The 23553-nt window shown below is 44.7% G+C and overlaps 1 protein-coding gene across 1 annotated transcript in view; it reads right to left on the reverse strand.

The window, feature by feature from the left end:
- Positions 1–2153: 2153 nt before the first annotated feature.
- LOC147458837 (uncharacterized) overlaps positions 2154–23553 on the reverse strand; it is a 130105-nt gene continuing 108705 nt past the window's right edge. Inside the window, exons 10-13 of the mRNA XM_086510262.1 lie at positions 3223–3285; positions 2734–2763; positions 2652–2677; positions 2154–2548 (exon numbers count right to left, since the gene is read on the reverse strand). Of these exons, the coding sequence (XP_086366388.1) occupies positions 2416–2548; positions 2652–2677; positions 2734–2763; positions 3223–3285 (252 nt within the window). The 3' untranslated portion in view covers positions 2154–2415. The remainder of the gene's footprint in view (positions 2549–2651; positions 2678–2733; positions 2764–3222; positions 3286–23553) is intronic.

The following is a 23553-nucleotide window of genomic DNA, read 5'->3' on the forward strand; positions in this document are numbered from 1 at the left end:
CACAGTCTGAAGGGGATATCTAATTTAGATCACTCCACCATTGGGGTGAAACAGGGTTTCCCATTGTCTCCTACTCTATTTGGTATGTAGGTTGATGAGGTGTTTGATTACATTGACAGAGAGGGTGATAGAGGTGCCCAGCTGGCAGGGACGTGGATCCCATTGTTGTTATATGCTGATGATATTGTGTTGATCTTTGACTCACCAGAGGGTATGCAGTGACAATTGGATGCATTACACAGAGTGGATTGTGTGTAAACCTTGGTAAAACCAAGGTTATGGTGTTTAACACCACAACACAGTGGATCAGGAGATCAACACAGACTTTCACATATTAGACAAGAGATTGTAGAGTATACAGATGCATACATTTACCTTGGGATGTCTTCACTGGGCCGAGGTTTTCTTTGGGGAGAGTAGCAGAGACTAGACTCTGACTAGAGCTTTGGCGGCCTTGGGAGGCTTGGAGAGGATGTGTTCGCAAGTTCAATTCCAGGAACCTCGGACAAAGCTATGGCTCTTTGATACTTTAGTAGCCTCATCTTTATTGTATGGGGTGCAGATATGGGGATCTTTTGTAGGCCAGGATGGTTGGAGATGTATGGAGAGGCCCTTGGGATCTATGATCTCTCAACTGATCAAAGCCAAGGCCTTCGTACCCCACGCCATCATTCGAGCAGAGCTAGCTGCCCCTCCCATGGAGATTGAGGAGCTTACCAGATCAATCTCCTTTGTGCACAACTTGTGGGATACTACTAGAGACACATATGCTAGATTGGCCCTTGAATCTTCCAGACAGTTAGCTCTTCAAGGGGACACTTCATGCTGGTATGCACAGATGACATCATGGTTTCAAACGCATGGCTTCACCATGGACAGGTTGCCCCCTTTCCAGTACTCTCTTCAGGCACCCTCGATGTCTCTTACATGGGTGGAGATTACTAGACTCATTCGTCAGGACCTGATCCAGCTGGATATCAAGAGGACATGGATAGAGCCGCCACAAGAGTTGGGCACGAAGATGGCTTTCTATAGAGAGCATCTTCTCCACCTCACAGGAGATGGGTTTGTGACTCGACCCCAGCTACACGGACACACATATGTCTCATGGTTTGCGGTGTGCCATTGGTCAGACATGCACATTCTCACATCAACTGGAGATTGAGACTGGTAGATTCAGAGGGATACCAGCAGACAGTAGGATATGCCACTTATGCCAGCTAGAGTCAGAGACAGAGCTACATTACATATGTCATCGCACAATGTACTATGAGATTCCACTGCTTATTCAGAGAGGGTTTCGGTCCTTTCTCTAGGGTCATGAGTTATGAGCATCAGAGATGTCTTGGGCTATATCTACTTGAGTTACATAGATATAGAAACACTTTACTAGGGAGAAATAGAGAGAGACAATCCCAGAGACAGATTACAGATTTCTTTTCACTAGATATGGGACAGCCAAAGGAGCAGCCATCACTGCAGAGCTCGGCCCACACTCATTCGACCACTACCGCCACTCTCATCGACCGAGCACTGGAGCTACAGAGATCCAAACGGCCACAATTGAGGAGGAGAGCTACACAACATCGACGAAGACTACAACAGAGGATTCGACATGGTAGATTCACCATTTTGTAATAGATTGGTCTCATAGGTCATTTTGGCCTTTTGAAGATGTTAATATAACATTTCATTTTATTTCTCTACACCAATGTTCGCCAAAAACCAGGGTGAGTGTAAATTTAACCGGCTAAAATTGCAAAACCACAGCCAAATTTTGAGCTTTCCTTGAAGAAAACAAGCAAAATTTTATAAGTTTTAGTGTAAATACCAGCAAATGCTTCAAAATTCGACCTAAAAACTGGGATAGTCTTAAGTGTTCTTGGTTAAGAGATATATTTTTGGCAAGCCCTGCTCTCCACATGCATCCTTGTCTCTGTTAGTTTTCTTGGGTAACCTTTCTAGGAAGTGGTAAAGTCAACTTGTAAAAAGGATGACACGCTGACCAACAAACCTATACAAACAGTTTAAAATTCAAGACACGAGTACCTTGGAGTAGATACCTTCAATAAATCAGGGTTTTTTTTTGTCTAAAAATTTACAATTGAAAATTTGTGGAGACATGAAGAACACAACCCAAGACTATCTTTAGATTACTCAATATGCCAGCTTTCACTAATGAGACAAGTGATACAAGATCCAAGGACCTGAACATCAAGCCATGCAAGTACCTCTTGTGGCATTACAGAGTTACCAAATTGTATACATTGCAAAAAGGCCAAGTTTTGTTGCAAACATATTGCTGCATATAATGGATGTAATGTAACAATGTCTTCACATAATCGGCACAAGAAATGATTGTTATTGGAACCTTCAAAATTGTGTTAGATTTCAAGTTGTACAACACTTGCCATTTCAGGTCAGGCTCATAATGCTACTCCATTGCTTCGACGCATCGAATTGCATATCATGCAAATTTTGCAAGAGTGGTTCTCGAGAGTGTGCCAAATCCTTCAAGTAGCCTCCCTCATCGAACGCAATGGACATTCTGCGCAAATCATGAAACTTCAGCAGCAACCTCCTGACATATTATGTTTTGTTTGGTGGGCTATCACATGAGGGTCCCCTACTGAAAAGATCAGAAGAATTACAAGATGCAGATAGCTCTGGTACAGAGCTGTTAGTAGCCTTGGGCATCCACTTCCCTTTTTCAAAATTGCAGAATGTTTTCACTCTGATTTCTCCATCTGGAAAGACAGATACCTGCTTCAAAGGAGGCATGATTGGTCAAAACAACATTTTGTACTACGCTCATATTATAAGAGAATAGAATGCAGAATTCAATCGTCTCTAGTTTCCTACATGACAAGACAAGAATCCTTGTGAAAATTCACAAGAAATAATCACATCAGGATTATGCATGCCCATACAAATACATTCATAGAACACGCTAAAAGACTGTTACAAAAGAAATACATGAAGCAAAGAGACATAATCGCAATAGGATCACAAATGAGCACATTAGAAGTGGTATACAAGAATACACATATTCTCATACACATTGAATATGCTGATGTATAGTCTCCCAAGCTCAATCTTGTCTCTATAGAAAAATCATCCAAATGCAAAGAAGTTTAAAGTATGGTTCAAACACTAAAGCTACATATATCAATGACCTTAGTGCATGTCACACTGAGTGAAAATATTAAGAGTGTCACATACCTTGTCCATAGCCAGCCGGTCCACCGCACATAGGAACTCAGGATGAACGCCTCGCTTGAGAGCCTGTACAAATCTCTCTCTCTCTCTCTCTCTCTCTCTCTCTCTCTCTCTCTCTCTCTCTCGTACCCAGACATTGGATTAGATCCACAAGGATTGTATCAGTTTGGTCTCATAGGTCATTTTGGCCTTTTGAAGACGTTTTATATAACATTTCATTTCATTTCATCTCTCTCTCTCTCTCTCTCTCTCTCTCTCTCTCTCTCTCTCTCTCTATATATATATATATATATATATATATATATATATATATTCCAACTATGCGATAGAGAGCCAGAGACAGAGCTACACTACATATGCCACTGCACTATGTATTATGAGATACGAGGGCGCTTCCATTGCTTATTCAGGGAGGGTTTTGGACCCCTAGATAGAGTCATGAGGTATCAGGATCAGAGATGCCTTGGCTTATATCTACTTGAGCTACATCGACATAGAGATAGTTTGATGAGGAGACATGGAGTACGACAGTCACAGAGACAGAACACACATTTCTTTGGATCGAGGGAGCTAGGAGACCAACCACCGGCACAGAGTTGTACCCACATGCATACCAGAGGCACCCTCATTGACAGGGCGACTGAGCTCGGGAGATCGAGACAACCATGACCGAGACACAGGAGCACACTCCATCGACAGAGACTCCATCAAAGGATCAGAGGCATTCTAGCACAACACCCAGAGTGTCATTGAGGGACTATTCTACATTTCAGATTTCACATTTCACATCTCACACTTCATTTTCATTTTTCACATTTTACATTCAGTACTTTTTATACTTGTACTTCAGACATTGTATTAGATTCACCACTTTGTATCTGATTGTCTCATAGGTCATTTTGGCCTTTTGAAGACGTCAATATATCATTTCATCTCATCTCTCTCTCTCTCTCTCTCTCTCTCTCTCTCTCTCTCTCTCTCTCTCTCTCTCTCTCTCTCTCTCTCTCTCTCGTCCAGAGTGCAGATGAAGATGGATCTCTACTCCCCTCCCATATTGTCCCTTATTGTCTTCACATTGTACTGCTTAGTTTAGGATCCCGTAGTATTTATATTTTGTTATCCTAGTTTAACTTATTTTGTTAATCTGACTTTGTATCAGATACACCGCATTGTAACTTTCAGGTCTCATAGGTCACTTTGGCCTTTTGAAGACGTTAATATAACATTTCATTTCTCTCTCTCATGTGTTCAAAAGGGCCACGTGTGAAGGGTTACTTGAGACTTGGAGTACATCTACAATTGCACCACTACTCCAGTCTGGAGATCCAGCCTTGCCAACTAACTATCGCACTATCAATATGCATCTACACTTGAGCATGAGTTGAGAAGATGGGCAGAGAGAGAGAGGGTGTGCGAGCTTTAGGGCAGGCTGGATTCAGGAGGGGATTCTCTACACTTGATCATATCTTCATGCTTAGAGAGATCATTAAGGAGGGTCGAGCACATGGGAGAAGGATTTATTGTAGCTTTGTGGATTTCCGCAAAGCCTTTTGACAAAGTCCCGAGAGCCAGGTTGATACAGCAACTGCATGACTTGGGAGTCCCACAAGAGCTTGTATGGGGAGACAGATATAGGGAGAATACGAACAACAGAGGGTCTTTCAGACCTTGTTCACTCTACTATTGGGGTGAAGCAGGGATGCCCACTTTCTCCGACTTTGTTTGGATTGTATATTGATGAGATTGCTGACTATATTGAGACTGCAGGGGATAGAGGAGCACAACTGTCAGGTAACATGGATACCTCTATTGATTTATGCCGATAATATTGTGCTTATTTCAAACTCTCTAGGGGGTATGCAAAGACATCCAGATGTGTTAAATGCTTATGCACATGATAGTGGGCTCTTATAGCACGGATAGTGTGTCGTGCTCTCTACAATGGGTGCTCCTCAGTGCAATGTGCGTGACAATCTCGCTCAAACAGACTGAAAACAAAGGAACAATAGACAACAACTGAGCTCACAAAGACACAACAGCAGACCACAACATATGACTTGACTATCTCAAAGAACTGATACAGAGTCTGGGGTGGCAGCACACTCAACTCCAGCCCATGACTCACAGGTACAATGGGGTGTCGAGGCTCAGATGTGCAGGGATGGTGAAGACGTGCTGTGTGTATAGACTTGCTCTCAAGACGACAACGTTGGACCATATATGAAGAAGATAATCCGCATGCTCATAATTGTACAGGTTGCCCGCCACAAGACCACTCATCGTCCCGGTGAGAGGAAATCTGAAAAAACTTGAAAGAAAACCAGTAGGTGTCGCAACTGTACGTCCTTCTTGAAGCAGGTGCTCTACCCAACCATGACCTTACATGCCTCAAAAGTGGAGTTGAAAACATTGCACTGCTTGCAAACGCCTTAAGCCTTTGAATAGACAGGAACCCAGTATGATTGCATAGTCTAAGAATCCCAATTGGCAAAATAGACTGAGGCTCCACAGCAAAGAGAAATGCTCGGTTTGGATCCAGCGCATCTTTATCTTCCATAACCATAGTGAGAGGAAAATGACCTAGTCCACGCTTGCAAATGAAGTTGCTCGAACAGAGGATGATCAGAAGCTCGAGTAATACCGCAATTAAGGTTAAGCTCCATCGTGATGGCAGAACAAAAAGCACTTACAGCAACGGGATGGCAACCAGGTGAATGCTTGAAAGCCACAAGGAAATAGCCAAAATGCTCCTGAAGTGCACACCATAGGGGAGTCGATTGAGGAATAGGAGGGGATTGGTAGCTTGCTAAGGGGCTGATCAGCGGGGTGGGGAAAGAACTAGCAGAGGTTGAGGCTGGGAGGGGTGGGGGGGCTGGATAGGGGTGAGCGGGCTAGGGGGGCTAGATAGGGGCAAGAGGGGGAAAGGGTAGGGGCGAGGGAGAGACTGGGTGGGTAGGGGCGAGGGCAACGGTAGGGGTGGGTAGGGGCAAGGGGTGAGTAGGGTAGGGGCGAGGCCTAGGTAGGTAGGGGGTGGGTAGGGGCGAGGGCTAGATAGGGGGACGAGGGCTAGGTAGGGAGTGGGTAGGGGCGAGGGCTAGGTAGGTAGGGGCGAGGGATGGGTAGGGGCGATGGCAGGATAGGGAGCGAGGGTGAGTGGGTAGAGGGCGAGTGAGTGTGAGGGGGAGGGTAGGGTCGAGGGGATAGGAGACAGCAAACATTCATCTTCAATGCAAGGTATAGCCGGAAGAGAGGGGATAGGAGACAACAAACATTCATCTTCAATGCAAGGTATAGCCGGAAGAGTTCGTGTTCCATTGTAAATGAATTCCGCGATCCGCCGGCTCAAAGAGGAGATGCTACAGAGTGCAGCAGTTGATGGAGAGCATGAGGAGGTATCATGAGCAAAACAGCTATCATGAGCAGGGAATTCATAAAACTTGAAAGCGACATCTTTTTGGTTGTATTTGGTCTTGAGGAAGTTAGACACAGAGGAGAGCTTTGTTCTGGTCGGAGAAGCAGGCACAGGGGTTGATGGTGAAGGGGGGTGAACTCCTGTAGAGGGGATTTCTTTCCGCTTCTATGATTCTTTATAGGCTCACCAAATTCAAAGGCTTCCACCAAGGGCACATCAAGAGTATTCTCTGTGACCTGCAACCTTTGAGCTGGCTCAGGTGGCTCATTAGGTTTAGTTACTGTGGAAACATTGGAAGAGGGTGTAACTTCAGGCAAAGAGTGAATAGAGACTCCATAATAAGGCATAGATTTGGTAGCATCCAACCACTCCAACAAATCCTCATCTGCCTGTCAGGTGGAGTAGGTTGTTCCAATTCGAGGCTGGTTGCTAGGGACAAAGAACTATGTTGCACGATGGGATCCATGCCTCCTTCTAGGCGAATTGGTGGCATCAGGGAGCCAGGAGTATGTATCCACATGGCATCCTTTCCCCAATCATGAAGTGCTTTAGTGTGTCGCAGCCATGGTCTGCCAATGAGCAAGGGAAATCAGCCCTCTACCTGTGGAAGACGAACCACAACAAAATCCAAACTAAAGTGAAATCTTGTACCTGCAGAGGCACCTTTTCCATTATGCCCACAGGGTATATTGTCCTCTGGTCAGCCAATGTTACTGTGAAAGGTGCAGGTTGAGTAGGCTGCAAGCCTAAAGCCATCATAGTGAACTCAGGCATCATATTGATGCTAGATCCACCATCCACAATTACTCCTGAAAATTGCTACCCCAAGGCGGACACTGTCAGGCGAGGGCTTCTATGATTAGTGAGGGGAGCAGCAGGATTCGATATCACATAGGACTCTGATGGTCGCTTGGGAGGTGCCCGCCACTAGGACTTGCTCCGGGGTTAAGTAACTGAATAACAGCAAGGGTGTCACTTCTAAAACTCGCATCTAGTCGCAGCATGTCATAGAGGGACACTTGTTGGAAGGTGTTCTTCAAGACTGTCTCTGCTGTAAGCTTTTCTTGTTCTACTAGTGGTTTCTCAGGTACCTTGATCGGAAACTGCTTCCAAGAAAGCTTCATCAAGATTGGAGAGCAAAGATTTGGATTCTTGCTTACCACTGGGGGATGGCTTGTCAGCAGTTGAAGCCAAGGTATCCACTGTTGGAGAATGGGTGGGGGAGTTGAACGTGTTGGAATACTAAGACCGAGAGCAGCTCTTTGGGCCCGAGTGAGGACACCCAATGGCTCCTCTACCAACTGCAACTTATTTTGAGGGGTAACCACGTGGGTAGAAGGGGGCGGCTGAGGAACGGTGCTAACTGCTATCAGATTGAGCTTGGGAAAGGTAAACTCATTCTGGCTTTGACTTGGGTTCGAAGCCGTGGATGCATGAAGTTTAGGGAAATCCTTACTGTAGTGATCCTTCATTTCAGGGCAATGACGACAGGGAGGGGACCCTTCGGCCAGAGGACATTTGCTTTGGTAATGACCATATTCCCCGCATTTGTAGCACAAAATGGGCCGACCTAATGGGCGAATCGAAGGAAGAGGTGGTCCTTGCTCCCGGTGCATGGAGTTGGAGGTGGAGGCATAGAAGCTGTGAGGTGGGGAGGGAGCATGGGTGTGATAAAAGCTCTGAGAGGTAAAAGTGCTTTGCATACCTTGCATAGGAGGGGCTGACAATATAGGTGGCATGTGGTGTGGATGGCGATAGGGAGAAACCATATTGGATGCAAGTGCTGGCCCTTGTTGAAGAGTAGGACCAAGACTTTGCTATATTTGTCGCAATCCCTTGAGGTAGTAGCAATCCTTGTCCTCATGCCCAGACTTTTCGCAGAAGTGGCAATAAGCCCGAAGGGGACAGTCCTGTGGAGGATGTCCTGGAGAGCGACACGAATTGCACCATACCATAGCTTCAGTCTCCTACTGAGACCGAAGCTCTTCTATCTCTCTCTTGATTTGATCCAAAGCCTCGTGATGTGGGGGCTTCTCCCGTTTAAAAGAGATTGATTTCTCCTCTTGAAGAGCGCATTGTAGTTTTAGGGCTTCAAGTTCCCTCCGTAAAGAAGTCAAAGGGTCAGCTCGACTCTACAAGAGTACAGAGGCAGTTTCTACCTGAGAAGAGTTTGTAAACAGCTTCCTTGCCCCCTCTATCCTAGTAGCAGCTGCAACAAACTCCTCCAAGGTGGCATCAGGTCGGAGATTCTCTCAGTTTTTGCTGAGAAGTCTTTGCAAGAGCCTTCTCTACCCATTTCTTGACCATGAACTCACCTGGTGGCTGAGGAAGCTTGGCAACCACAGACTTGGTTTTAGTCACGAGTTCTGCAAAAGTCTCCTCTAGCTGGAGCACCATGTTGGCCAACTCATCCAAAACCTTTTCTTGGTAGTCACCTAGCCTGAATGCTGCACAGAATTGTTGTCGTAAAGCTACCCAAGTTGCAAAATGGTTCTCTGCAAACTGACTGTACATTTATCTACTAAGCCATCCAAAGTAGAGAGAAAGAGTACCAAATAAGCATCTTCTCTATTAAGACCACGACCTCTACAGAGAGATACAAACCTCCTTGCATGGTCGTTTGCATCTTCTGAGGAGAGTCCCTTGAAGGTAGGAAACTTGATGTTTACCTTGGCCAAAACACTTGTCAACGCCTCCATGGCCTCTTGCCCAGGAACCAGTTGCTCAATAGCTTGCTGTAACAAAATGGGGGAGAGCTTCATTGGGGAAGGTGACCTGGAAGATGTCGAACTTGATGGAGGAATGGATGAGGATGTATATGGAGGTATGGGTGATGAGGTTGGTGGACTTCTACCAGGTACCAAGGGTTGACGCCTTCTGTTGTAGTACTTCAGAGGACTTAGTGCGCTTTGACACTCAAACGACCGCCTTGTATGTGTCATGCAGTGACCACCAACCCAACCCAACCAAACTTTGGGCAAGAAGTGAAGTCGCGGAGCGGAGCGTGGATCGACTCTCACACACACACACACACACACACAGATGCACAGAGAGCTTACATAGTACGCAGTATGCAGAGAACTCTGTTTAAAGGGTTATCTCCCAAAACCTTATTATCCACACAAATATAAGTGAGTATATACAAAGAGTTAGAGGTAAGTGAGTTAGGCGGGTGGGCGGCCATATCCGTATAAGAGGCCACTTGGCCTTTAATCCCAACAACCTCCCACTTAAAGTCCAATGTGGCACTTTAAGTACCTGTAAATCTATGAACATAAATGTACAAAGATTTACATGGCTGCCATCTATCCAATGCCCAATAACTCATGACAATGCACAAAGCCCTCTCCTGGAAGTCCCTTTGTGAGTAGATCAGCAGGATTGTCCTTGGTGTGGATCTTCAGTAGTTGTATCTGCTTGTCTTCAAGTACTTCCCTAATGAAGTGATATTTCACATCAATATGCTTAGTCTTCGAATGGAACACTGGATTCTTTGCCAATTGTATAGCACTTTGACTATCACAATATAACTCTGGCATATCTACTTTGATTCCCAAGTCTGCTACCAATCTCCCAAGCCCAATAGCTTCTTTGCATGCCTCATTTGCTGCAACATACTCAGCTTCTGTAGTAGACTGCATAACACAATCTTGTAATCGAGATCGCCATGATATGGCACCTCCAGCCAATGTAAAGACATAGCCTGATGTAGATCTCCTCTCATAATATGAGTCAGTGTATCCTCTGACACTCAAATCCTGACTACCATAGCATATACGCATACTCTTTGTAGCTTTCAGGTATCTCAATATTCCTTTCACTGCCTCCCAATGTTTCTTGCCTGGGTTTGACATGTATCGACTTACTACTCCCACTGCAAATGCAATGTCTGGGCGAGTAGCAATCATTGCATACATCAAACTACCCACTGCAGACGCATATGGAATCTTATCCATTTCAGCCTGTTCTTCCTCAGACACAGGACAATCTTGTTTGCTAAGTTTCACATATGGTGGCAATGGAACACTCAGTGCCTTTCCCTTCTCCATATTGAAACGTTGCAAAACCTTGTCAATATACTCTGTTTGAGATAACCAAATCAGCTTCTTTGATCTCTCTCTCTCAATGCGCATACCAAGTATATGACTTGCCTCACCCATGTCTTTCATGTCAAACGATTTTGCCATCTTTGACTTTAAAGCTGAAATTTCTTGTAAGTGCTTGCCAGCAATCAGCATGTCATCCACATACAAAATAAGGATCAGCCAACTACCATCCTTAGCCTTCTTTGTATATAGACAGTGATCGAACTCACTACGTTTGTAGCCTTGAGAAAGCATAAACTTGTGGAATTTATGGTACCATGCCCTCGGTGATTGTTTTAAGCCATAAAGACTCTTTAACAACTGGCATACCCAATCTTCCTTGCCTTTCTCAACAAACCCTTCTGGCTGCTGCGTGTAAATTTCCACATCTGAATCACCATGCAAGAACGCTGTCTTGACATCCATTTGGTGCAACACCAAATCTAATATGGCAACCAATGCAAGCAAGCATCTCAATGTAGTCATCTTGACCACCGGAGAGAAGACTTCATCAAAGTCAATGCCTTGTTCTTGCTTAAAGCCCTTGGCAACAAGCCTTGCTTTGTACTTTGGCTGACTATCATGAGCGGTGATCTTATACCTGTAAACCCATTTACAAGGTAGAGCCTTCTTGCCCTGTGGTAATTTAACTAGCTTCCATGTCTGGTTTTTATACAGAGCCGTCATCTCTGATTGCATGGCCAACTGCCAGTTCTTCGAGTAAACCACTTGTAATGCTTCCTTGTAACAAGATGGTTCTCCGCAACCTGTGAGCATGACATAATTTAGAGATGGCACATAACGATCAAGTGGTTTGGAGACACGCTCAGAACGTCTCACCACAACTGATTCTGCCTCTCTAGCCACTATAGGTGAAGGAGTACGAGCGGAAGTGCGACGCGAGAGAGAGTGCGAGAAGAAGAGCACGACGATATGGTGAACTCGCTCTACTGTAATGTGTAGAGCATAGTGAGTTCTTATTAGGTTTTCACAAAAGAATATGTGTACATACCTGGCGGCCCGCCCACTTACCTGGGCGACCACATTGGGCTTTATACCCCAACAACCTCCCACTTAAAGTCCAATGTGGTACTTTAAGTGTGAGAGAAATTACTATACAAGCTAATATACAAGAGATGTAGAGAAGTGATGTACTACCCTACACCTAACTGCTTGCGAAAATGCGCAAAGCTCTCTGAGGGAAGTCCTTTTGTAAGTAGATCAGCAGGATTTTCTGTGGTGTGAACTTTGACAAGCTGAAGTTGCTTATCCTCGAGCATTTCCCTGATGAAATGATACTTCACATCCACATGCTTTGTCTTTGAGTGATAAACTGGATTGCGAGCCAATTGTATAGCACTTTGACTATCACAATATAACACAGGCATCTCTTCTTTGATTCCCAAATCTGTTACTAGTCGATTAAGCCAAATTGATTCTTTGCATGCCTATGATGCTGCAACATATTCAGCCTCTGTAGTAGACTGAGTAACACAATCTTGTAATCTAGAACGCCATGATACTGCTCCACCAGCCAATGTAAAGACATACCCTGACGTAGACCTTCGGTTGTCTAAGACACCTGCATAATCTGAGTCTGTAAAACCCTTTACACTTAGCTCCTGACTCCCATAGCATATACGCATACTCTTTGTAGCTTTCGGGTATCTCAATATTCCTTTCACTGCCTCCCAATGTTTCTTGCCTGGGTTTGACATGTATCGACTTACTACTCCCACTGCAAATGCAATGTCTGGGCGAGTAGCAATCATTGCATACATCAAACTACCCACTGCAGACGCATATGGAATCTTATCCATTTCAGCCTGTTCTTCCTCAGACACAGGACAATCTTGTTTGCTAAGTTTCACATATGGTGGCAATGGAACACTCAGTGCCTTTCCCTTCTCCATATTGAAACGTTGCAAAACCTTGTCAATATACTCTGTTTGAGATAACCAAATCAGCTTCTTTGATCTCTCTCTCTCAATGCGCATACCAAGTATATGACTTGCCTCACCCATGTCTTTCATGTCAAACGATTTTGCCATCTTTGACTTTAAAGCTGAAATTTCTTGTAAGTGCTTGCCAGCAATCAGCATGTCATCCACATACAAAATAAGGATCAGCCAACTACCATCCTTAGCCTTCTTTGTATATAGACAGTGATCTAACTCACTACGTTTGTAGCCTTGAGAAAGCATAAACTTGTGGAATTTATGGTACCATGCCCTCGGTGATTGTTTTAAGCCATAAAGACTCTTTAACAACTGGCATACCCAATCTTCCTTGCCTTTCTCAACAAACCCTTCTGGCTGCTGCGTGTAAATTTCCACATCTAAATCACCATGCAAGAACGCTGTCTTGACATCCATTTGGTGCAACACCAAATCTAATATGGCAACCAATGCAAGCAAGCATCTCAATGTAGTCATCTTGACCACCGGAGAGAAGACTTCATCAAAGTCAATGCCTTGTTCTTGCTTAAAGCCCTTGGCAACAAGCCTTGCTTTGTACTTTGGCTGACTATCATGAGCGGTGATCTTATACCTATAAACCCATTTACAAGGTAGAGCCTTTTTGCCCTGTGGTAATTTAACTAGCTTCCATGTCTTGTTTTTATGCAGAGCTGTCATCTCTGACCGCATGGCCAATTGCCAATTCCCGGAGTCCTTCATTTGCACTGCTTCCTTGTAACATGAAGGCTCATTGCAATCAGTCAACATGACATAGTTCATAGATGGAACAAACCTATCAGGAGGTCGCGTGACACGTCCAGATCTACGCACAATAGGTGGCTCAGGCTCAGCCACAACCTGTGGTTCCACTCTATCCTGTCCTTGCTCCTCTTGAGCCCTGACATTTTGTCTTGCATGTGCAGGTCCATCTTCTTGGAAGACAACTCTTCTAATCTCCTCAACCCTCTCTAGTTTAGAATGATATTTGGATTCATTAAAGTGAACATCATTGCTGCGGACAACCTTTCTGGATTCGGGATCCCAAAGTCTGTACCCTATCTCACCAGAATTACCATAGCCTAGAAAGATGCACTTTCTACTCTTTGGCTCAAGTTTGTTCCTAAATTCCTTTGGAACGTGAGTATATGCCTCACAGCCAAAGACTCTGAGATGCTTGTATGAGGGCATTTTGCCTGACCATACCATCTCTGGCACTGAATCCTTCTGCAAAACCTTGCTAGGAGATCTATTTACAAGATGAACAGCTATTGATACAGCTTCAGCCCAAAACCCATTTGGCAGTTGTGCATTAGATAACATACTTCTGACCTTCTGTTGTATGGTCCTATTCATCCTCTCAGCAACACCATTTTGAGGAGGATTGTAAGGAGCAGTAAGTTCATGTTTTATACCTTTTGACTCACAAAAGTCCTGAAAGGCCTTTGAAACATACTCTCCACCATTGTCAGTGCGTAAGCATTTAAGCTTCTTGCCACTCTGATTCTCCACAAGTGTCACAAACGTTTTGAAAACACTAAACGCTTCATCCTTGTGCTTGAGAAAGTAAACCCATACTTTCCTCGAGTAATCATCTATAAATGTCATAAAGTAAGAAGCTCCACTAGAGATAGGTTAGGCATAGGTCCACACAAATCACTATGAACAAGTGCCAACTGTGTATCTCTTCTACTGCTTCTATGCTTATGTGGCTGCTGTGTTTGCTTACCATACAGACAATGTTCACAGAATTCAAAATCATTAAATGAAAAGCCAGGCAAATAACCAGAACGAGACAAGATTTCCATTCCCTTCTTGGACATATGTCCTAACCGGCTATGCCACAAAGAAACGTTCGGCTGCTCGGTTACATTGATTACATTTTTAGAGACATTTGATACATAAATCATGTAAAGTCCTCCAGACTTTACTCCATGTGCTACTGTCATAGAACCCTTGGATATCTTCCACATGTTCTGTCCAAAAGTGGTGACGTAGCCAGCATCATCAAGTAAACCTGTGTTGATCAAGCTCTTTGTAATTGCGGGAACATGTTTCACATTCTTCAGCGTGAAAGAAGAGCCATTCTGAAACTTCAATTGAACATCTCCAACACCTAAGATCTCACATGTCTGCCCATTGCCTAGCCGAACATGATCTTTAGTGGTCACATAAGAGGTCAACCACTCCTTGTTTGGAGACACATGAAGTGATGCCCCTGAGTCTATAATCCAGTCACTCAGTGCATTTCCATCAGATGCTGTAAGAAGAGCTGAGTCCATTGTATTCTTCAAGAAGTAGATGTCTCCTGACACTAGACTGTCATCGTCTGCAACAGTGTTTGTCACATTTATTTCTTGAATCTTCATTGAGGACTTGTTCTTCTCACCATGGTCTTCAGCTTTCTCTTTGCTTTTTTCTGCTTTCCATTCTCTGCAATCTCTTTTCATGTGACCCTTCTTGCCACAATGGTAGCATTCTATGTCACTCTTGCCTTTAGCACTGCGGGACTTGCTACGAGACTGATTCCTCTTTCCACCTTTGTACTTTTCTTTGGTCCTTCCCCTGACAACTAAGGCTGTTCCTTTGCCTTTGTCCATTGTCTTTCTATTGGTTTCTTCAGTAAGCAGACTTCCTTCTACACCTGCTATGTTCAAACCATCTGGAGGTGCAGAATTACTCAAAGCTGTGCAAAAAGTGTCCCAACTTTCCGGCAATGTGATCAACAGGAACATAGCTCTAACAGGTTCATCAAACTTGACACCTTGAGCTGACAACTGACTATAGATTGTGTTGAATTCATTCAGATGATTGGACATAGGTGTCCCTTCTTTCATCTTCAAGTCAACAAGCTTCTTAAGCCAGTATACCTGTGAAGCTGCACTCTGCTTCTCATAAAGATCACTCAGCTTTAACCATGCTTGATAAGCCGACATCTCGTCTGCTACATTTAAGTAAACGCTTTCTGCCAAAGTCAGCATAATGGTAGAAAGTGTCAATTCATCCATTTCGCTCCATTCAGCTTCGTCCATATCTTCTGGTTTTATCCCCTTGAGCTTTATAGATTTTATCTGCTTCTTTTGTACCAACACGTGCCAAATCTGCTTCTTCCACAATGGGAAATTGGTTCCATCCAGCTTCTTGATATTGTAAAGAGCAGTGTCCTGTGATCCAGCCATAGCTACGCTTCACAGTAGTTTATTTTCCTGGGAAAAATTCGGCAGAGTTTCCCTTGTAAACTGACCTCTGAACCAATATCAACCTGTCAAATGAACCAAGAAAGCTTCAGATTCTGCAGAGATTTTGGTAGAGTCTCCTTTGTAAAATGGCTCTGGTGTACTAAAAACAGACCAAAAAACAGCTCAAAAAACCACTGTCTCTCTAACACTGTAAGCTGTGGGTAGACCTGTCCTGCACCTGTATTGTCTCTGACTGTCCTGTCACTGTTCTGTAAGCATAGACTGCGACAATGCCTCAACGGCAGTAAAGCAAAGATGCAATCCCAACTGTCTAACTCACAGTCAATACATCCTAGCTGTCTATCTAAGGGTGCTCGAGGGATTGCTCCAAGACCTGTATCACCAAAAGGATCTCAACATTCGAGAATCCCCCAGCTCAATAAAACCTCACTCGACCCTCAACAAAGGCTGCAGTAAATCTGACAGTACATAGACTTCCCACAAAGTCATACATCCACAAATTTCCCACTGTATGCTGTAACCGCTGCGGCGGTTGTTTGCTGCGTGACTCACAGCCAGCAAACCCTCAACAGACATACATCATCTCTGACAATACATCCCATGTGGAAGTACCTGTGATGTCAGGATGAAATCTGGAATATCAAGCAGCAAACACAATCTACCTGATGAACTAGTGGATGTCGCCTACAGTCTGTGTAGATGCGCCCGTGTCGTATGTGACACGCCTCCAAGAACTGTGAGCCGTCCTTCGATGAGTAGACAGCCACAAATCAACACTCTGGGAGTGTCGATATCCTCAGCACCTGCAGTCGTAGGCCGAAAACCCCAAATTTGCAGAGTCGGATCTACACCTGCTGAGACCACGTAGTCGAAAATGGCCTGCGCAGACCTTTGTCGAAACCGAACGGTGGCCGAGATGACCTCAGAATGAAATTATGAGCACACCAAATCCTACGGGCTATCCCACAAGATTTGGGGCCGTGTCTTTGCCTGTCGAATTTCACTCCAATCTGAGCTGGTGACTCTAGCCTCCTGCAGTGCTACCCGGAGCCTCGATCTGAGCTCTAATACCAGTTGAAGGAGTACGAGCGGAAGTGCGACGCGAGAGAGAGTGCGAGAAGAAGAGCACGACGATATGGTGAACTCGCTCTACTGTAATGTGTAGAGCATAGTGAGTTCTTATTAGGTTTTTACAAAAGAATATGTGTACATACCTGGCGGCCCGCCCACTTACCTGGGCGACCACATTGGGCTTTATACCCCAACAATAGGCTGTTCTTGAGCCTGACCATGCTGTCTTGATGTGCTAGCACTAGGTCCATCTTCCTTGAAGACAACTCTTCTGATCTCCTCTGTCTTCTCTGGCTTAGCGTGAAACTTGGCTTCATTAAAATGCACATCATTGCTACGAATAAGTTTTCTGGACTCAGGATCCCAAAGCCGGTAACCCATCTCGCCCGATTCTCCGTAGCCAAGAAATATACACTTCTTGCTCTTTGGTTCTAACTTATTCCTGAACTCCTTAGGAATATGGCTATAAGCTTCACAACCAAAGACTCAGAGATGCTTATACGAAGGTGCCTTGCCTGTCCATAGCATCTCGGCCACTGCACTCTTATCCAGAACCCTACTAGGAGACCTGTTGATCAAATGGACTGCTGTAGCCACTGCTTCCGCCCAAAATCCATCAGGCAACTCAACATTTGACAACATGCTTCTGACCTTCTCTTGTATGGTCCTATTCATACGTTCTGCAACCCCATTCTGTGAAGGATTATATGGTGCAGTAAGTTCCCGCTTAATCCCTTTTGCTTCACAAAAGTCTTGAAAAGCTTTGGAAACGTACTCTCCACCATTGTCAGTTCTCAAGCACTTCAGCTTCTGACCACTCTGATTCTCCACAAGTTGCAAGAATGTCTTAAAGACCTTGAGCACCTCATCCTTGTGCTTCAAGAAGTAAACCCATACTTTGCGAGAATAGTCATCCATGAATGTACAAAAGTACGTTGCTCCCCCTAGTGACAAACTAGGCATTGGTCCGCATAGATCATTGTGCACAAGAGCTAACCGTTCGTCCCTACGATTCCTCTTTGATCTGTGTGGTTCCTGTGTTTGCTTACCATAAACACAATGCTCACAAAACTCGAAATCTTGAAATGAAAAGCCAGGCAAATAACCATAATGAGAAAGTATTTCCATTCCTCTTTTTGACATATGTCCCAACCTACGATGCCACAGTGACACACTTGGCTGCTCAATCACATTAATTACATGGTTTTTAACCTCTGAAACATGTAAAGTGTATAGAGTTCCTGACTTGCTGCCATGTGCTACAGTCATCGAACCTTTGGAGATTTTCCAAGCGTTGTTCACAAAGACTGTCACATAACCCGCATCATCCAACTTCCCTGTACTGATCAAGCTCTTTCGAATTGCTGGAACATGTCTGACATTCTTGAGCCATAAAGAAGAGCCATTCTGAAACTTCAACTGCACATCTCCCACTCCAAGTATGTCACAAACCTGCTCATTGTCAAGTCTGACATAATCTTTAGTAGTCACATATGATGTAAACCACTCTTTGTGCGGAGAAACATGTAAAGATGCCCCTGAGTCGATAATCCAATCACTTATAGCATGTCCGTCCTCTGCAATCAAGAAAACAGAATCAAGATTGCTTGTGAGGAAGATGTCACCAGCTGCTATAGCAGAATCACTGTCTGAACAAGATCTTGTGACATTCACCTCTTCAATCTTCACTGAACTCTTCTTTTCATCTTGCTCAGAACTCTTTGTTTTGCCTTTTTCTTGTTTCCACTTCGTACAGTCTCTCTTCATGTGACCCTTCTTGCTACAATGGTAGCATTCTATGTCATCCTTTGACTTTGAGTCACGAGACTTACTTCGGTTTTGTGTCTTCTTACCCTTCTTCTCTTTAAACTGTTGTCTCCCTCAAACGACCAAAGCACTATTTCCTTTTCCTTTGTCAATGTTCTTCCTGTTCACTTCCTCTGTGAGCAAGCTGCCTTCTACATTGGCACTTGTAAGACCTTCTGGCGCGACAGAATTACTTAACGCTGTACGAAAAGTATCCCAACTGTCTGGCAAAGTGATTAAGAGAAACATAGCCTTCACTGAATCTGGAAAGATTATCTCCTGTGCTGTTAACTGACTGAAAATTGTGTGAAATTCATTGAGATTATTTGACATGGCTGTCCCTTCCTTCATCTTCAAATCCACCAATTTCTTGAGCCAGTAAATCTGAGAAGCAGCACTTTGTTTTTCGTACATACCACATAGCTTTTGCCATACGCCATACGCTGTAGTCTCTTCTGCTACGTTGAAGTAAACATTTTCTGCCAGTGTCAGCATGATTGTGGAACAAGCTAACTCGTCAAGCTCTTCCCACTCATCTTCAGCCATACCTTCTGGTCTCTCCCCTTTGAGCTTTAGTGGCTTCACTTGTTTTTTCTGCACCAAAACCTGCCAAATTTGCTTCTTCCAGAATGGAAAGTTTGTGCCATCCAGCTTCTTTATGTTGTAAAGAGTCTCACTTTGAGAAGATGCCATATCTGCCAAACTATTTACTTCTGGGAAAAATCCGGCAGAGTTTCCCCTGTAAACTGGTCTCTGTACAAAATAAACAAGCTGTAAACAACAAGCTGAACACCTTTCCTCAGGAACTGTCAGTATTTTGGAAAAATTTTGATATAGTCTCCCTTGTAAACTGAGCTCTGAGAACCAAAAGATAGCTAAAAAACAATCATAAATAGCTGACCAGTGACAAATCTGAAAATCTCTGTAATATGCTGTCCTGTAAGCATACACTGTCTCCTCTCTAGGCGATGACAGAACCTGTATCTGTCTCAAGACTGAACCCTGAACCATTAATGCCTCAACGGCCTGACGCATAAGATGCAATCCAGTGTCTACGCAAAGTCATACATCCTATGGGATAAAAGTCGTCGAAGAGGATGCGTGTAGAGGGGAACTCCAGCAACCTAATCCACCTCACACTGGGTAACCCAGCCCCCAGTGCTTGGCTTCAAAAAACCTCACACACGACCCTCACAGATGGCTCAACAAACTGTCCAGAACTAGCATACATCCTACAATAGACCAATCACTGTCCTATGACCGCTGCGGCGGTCTGTCTGCTAGCGTGACTCACTAGCAGACCCACAATCACAGTACATCAATCTGCAATACATGCCAGTGGTGTCAAGCCGTCGTATGGCCACACCTCTCCTGGAACCTGGCAAGCACAAGAAGTAGCAATGCAGACTGCAATATATATATCTGATGATATATATGTGTACCTGGTCTATAGATGATGCTTTGAAGACGAATGAGTGATGTATGTCCATGCCGATATCGATGCCGACCACCTCCTGCTTGCCAATCTACACAAGACGGATTTCTTTGCGGCTGAAATCCATCTTCTGCTGTAGTGCTCAGAACGAAATTCTGAGGGCATAAACGGCTTCGAAAGGGGGGTAAAACTGCAGGTCACCTGCGGTCACCTGTTGGAACACTCCTAGAACGCCGAGTGCGAAATTTCAAGCTTTGGATCCACAATCTGCCTGAAAAGTGCGCGCGCACGCGATTACGCAAATACGCACTAAACTTGGCTGTGATACCAATTGAAGTCGCGGAGCGGAGCGTGGATCGACTCACACACACACAGAGAGATGCACAGAGAGCTTACACAGTACACAGTACGCAGAGAACTCTGTTTGAAGGGTTATCTCCCAAAACCTTATTATCCACACAAATATAAGTGAGTATATACAAAGAGTTAGAGGTAAGTGAGTTAGGCGGGCGGGCGGCCATATCCGTATAAGAGGCCACTTGGGCTTTAATCCCAACAAGAAGACCCTTAATTGGCTGAACACAGGTCTAGACTCTACTAGACCAGGCGAGTGACTAGACCACCTGGCTTGGACTAGGGACGAGGAGGGACTAGACCAGGGACGAGGAAGGTCTAGACCAGGGACAAGGAGGGTCTAGACCAGGATGAGAGCTAGTTGAACTAGGGCGAAAGAGGACCATACGAGTTCGACCAGGGGCGAGAGAGGACCAGACCAGCAAGCTGCACAGCGAAAGGCGAAGTAGGCGAAGCTAGGTAAAAACCAGCTAGCTTTCGATTTGTACCTCAACAGAGAGTGAGACTTCAGTTGAGGTCCCACCGTGATCGCCAAAATGAGAGCACCTGTAGCGCGGATAGTGTGTCGTGCTCTCTACAGTGGGTGCTCCTCAGTGCAATGTGCGTGACAATCTTACTCAAAACAGACTGAAAACAAAGGAACAATAGACAACAACTAAGCTCACAAAGACACAACAGCAGACCACAACATATGACTCGACTATCTCAAAGAACTAATACAGACTTTCGCGTGGCAGCACACTCAGCTCCAACCCAGGACTCACAAGTACAATGGGGTGTCGAGGCTCAGATGTGCAGGGACGGTGAAGACGTGTCGTGTGTATAGAGTCGCTCTCAAGACGACGATGTTGGACCATATATGAAGAAGATAATCCACACGGCTCATAATTGTCAGCCACCTAAGCCAATCTCCAAACTGAGTGGTGGTGGTGACCTGGCCACGATGTCCACTAGAAGTGTCCTGTGAAAGTGACACTGTAGCCTGCTACAGCTCTCCATCAACCTTGGCAAAACCAAGGTATGGTACTCAATACTACAACGCAGTGGGTCGGGAGATCAGCACCTATATTTATATATGGACAAGAGATAGTAGAGTATGTAAACTCTTATACATAACTTGGTGCTGTATTTAGTGGACCTACTTTCTCTATGAGAGGTGCTACAGTGGCCAGATTGACGAGGGGATATGCAACATTAGGAGGACTAGAGAGGATATGTTCACAGGTGCAGTTTTAGGGGCCACGCACAGAGCTGTGGATGACACATTGGTCACTTCCACCATGCTTTATGGAGTGCAGATATGAGAGCCTAGCCTGGACCAACATAGTAGATCAGGGCGCACATATGATGGATCCATGGAGAGACCACTTGTATCCATGATCTCCACGCTTATCCGGGTGAAAGCCTCAATGCGACATGAGATTATCAGAGCTGAGATGAGCACACCACCAATTGTAGTGGAGGCTCTTGCTAGATTAGTGTCTTTCATTCATAGCATATGGGAGCTACCACGCAATAGATATGCTTGACTAGCGCTTGAGTCATTGCGACAACTGGCCAGTGAGGGTGATACGTCATGTTGGTCTGCACAGTTATCAGCTTGGTTTGAGCTACATGGATTTAGTATGGACAGGCTGTCACCTTTTCAGTATTCCCTGGATGCACCATCCCTCACCCTCACACATTCAAAGATTAGCAGGGTTATCAGATATGATCTCATTCAGTACTAGGAGGACTCGGTTGTCTCCGTCACATAAGTTGGGGACGAAGATGGCTTTCTATAGAGACTAGCAGGATTATCAGACATGATCTTATTCAGCTGGATACTAGGAGGACTTGGATGTCTTTGTCACATGAGTTGGGAACAAAGATTGCTTTTTATCGAGACCATCTTCTCCGGATGATAGATGATGGGTTTTATCTCACGCCCCAAGTATATGGACACCCACCTACCTCATGGCATTTCATGTGTTATTGGTCAGCTACGCACCTCTTCCCACATGTTGGAGATAGAGACTGACCGATACAGAGGTATACCGTCAGAGGAGAGATTTTGCCAGGTTTGCTAGAGAGAGCTAGAGATAGAGGAGCATCCGCGGGCATTTTCATTGCTTATTCAGAGAGGGCTTTGGCCCCATATCCCGTATCGTGGATTATTACGATCAAAGGTGCCTAGGTCTCTTCTTACTGGAGATCCGTAGACTCAAAGGACTACCCTTAGGAGCAAAGGACCTACACATAGAGGATCCATGCAGAGCCAAATCCATACTTTTTACAAAGGGATCGTCCACCTCAGGTTACCCAGTCACACCCTCATGGGGGCATTCTTCTGATTGAGCCATCCAGCTTGGTCGCTCACGAAGCCTGAGGATGTGAGGATCTTCACACCATAGACGAGGTCTACATCGGAGGCTACAGAGCATCATTGAGCAACATCGAGCACACCCTCCCGGAGAGGTGACCATGGAGGACATTGAGTCCATATTGCAGAGACCCATGAGAGAGCTCATGGGATGATCACCATTGTCTACTTCCCCCGTTGTGCAACTCATTAGCCCTCATGTGATTGTACCCGTCCCCATATGTTTTGAGCTAATGTATTATATGATGAGGACGTTGATGATCATGAGGATGTAGGTTAGGCTTACATACCTACCCACTCTAGGTACCCTCATTTATTTTTATCTTTATGTTCCCCTAACATTCTACTAGAGTCATACATAATTATAACCTTTTGGTCTCATAGACAGTTTGGTCTCGTAGGTCATTTTGGCCTTTTGAAGACGTAATATAACATTTCATTTCATTTCATCTCTCTCTCTCTCTCTCTCTCTCTCTCTCTCTCTCTCTCTCTCTCTCTCTGTGAAGATGGATTTGTGATTCGCCCGAGCTACATGGATACCCACCTGTCTCATGGTTTGAGATGTGCTATTGGTCAGATTCGTACATCCTCACACCAGTTGGAAATTGAATTTGGCAGATTTAGGGGAATCCCACCTGAGAGCAGAATTTGCAA

The sequence above is a fragment of the Adiantum capillus-veneris genome, chromosome 4 (assembly GCF_014529385.1).
Source record: "Adiantum capillus-veneris isolate H3 chromosome 4, ASM1452938v2, whole genome shotgun sequence".
NCBI classification, from domain to species: domain Eukaryota; kingdom Viridiplantae; phylum Streptophyta; class Polypodiopsida; order Polypodiales; family Pteridaceae; genus Adiantum; species Adiantum capillus-veneris.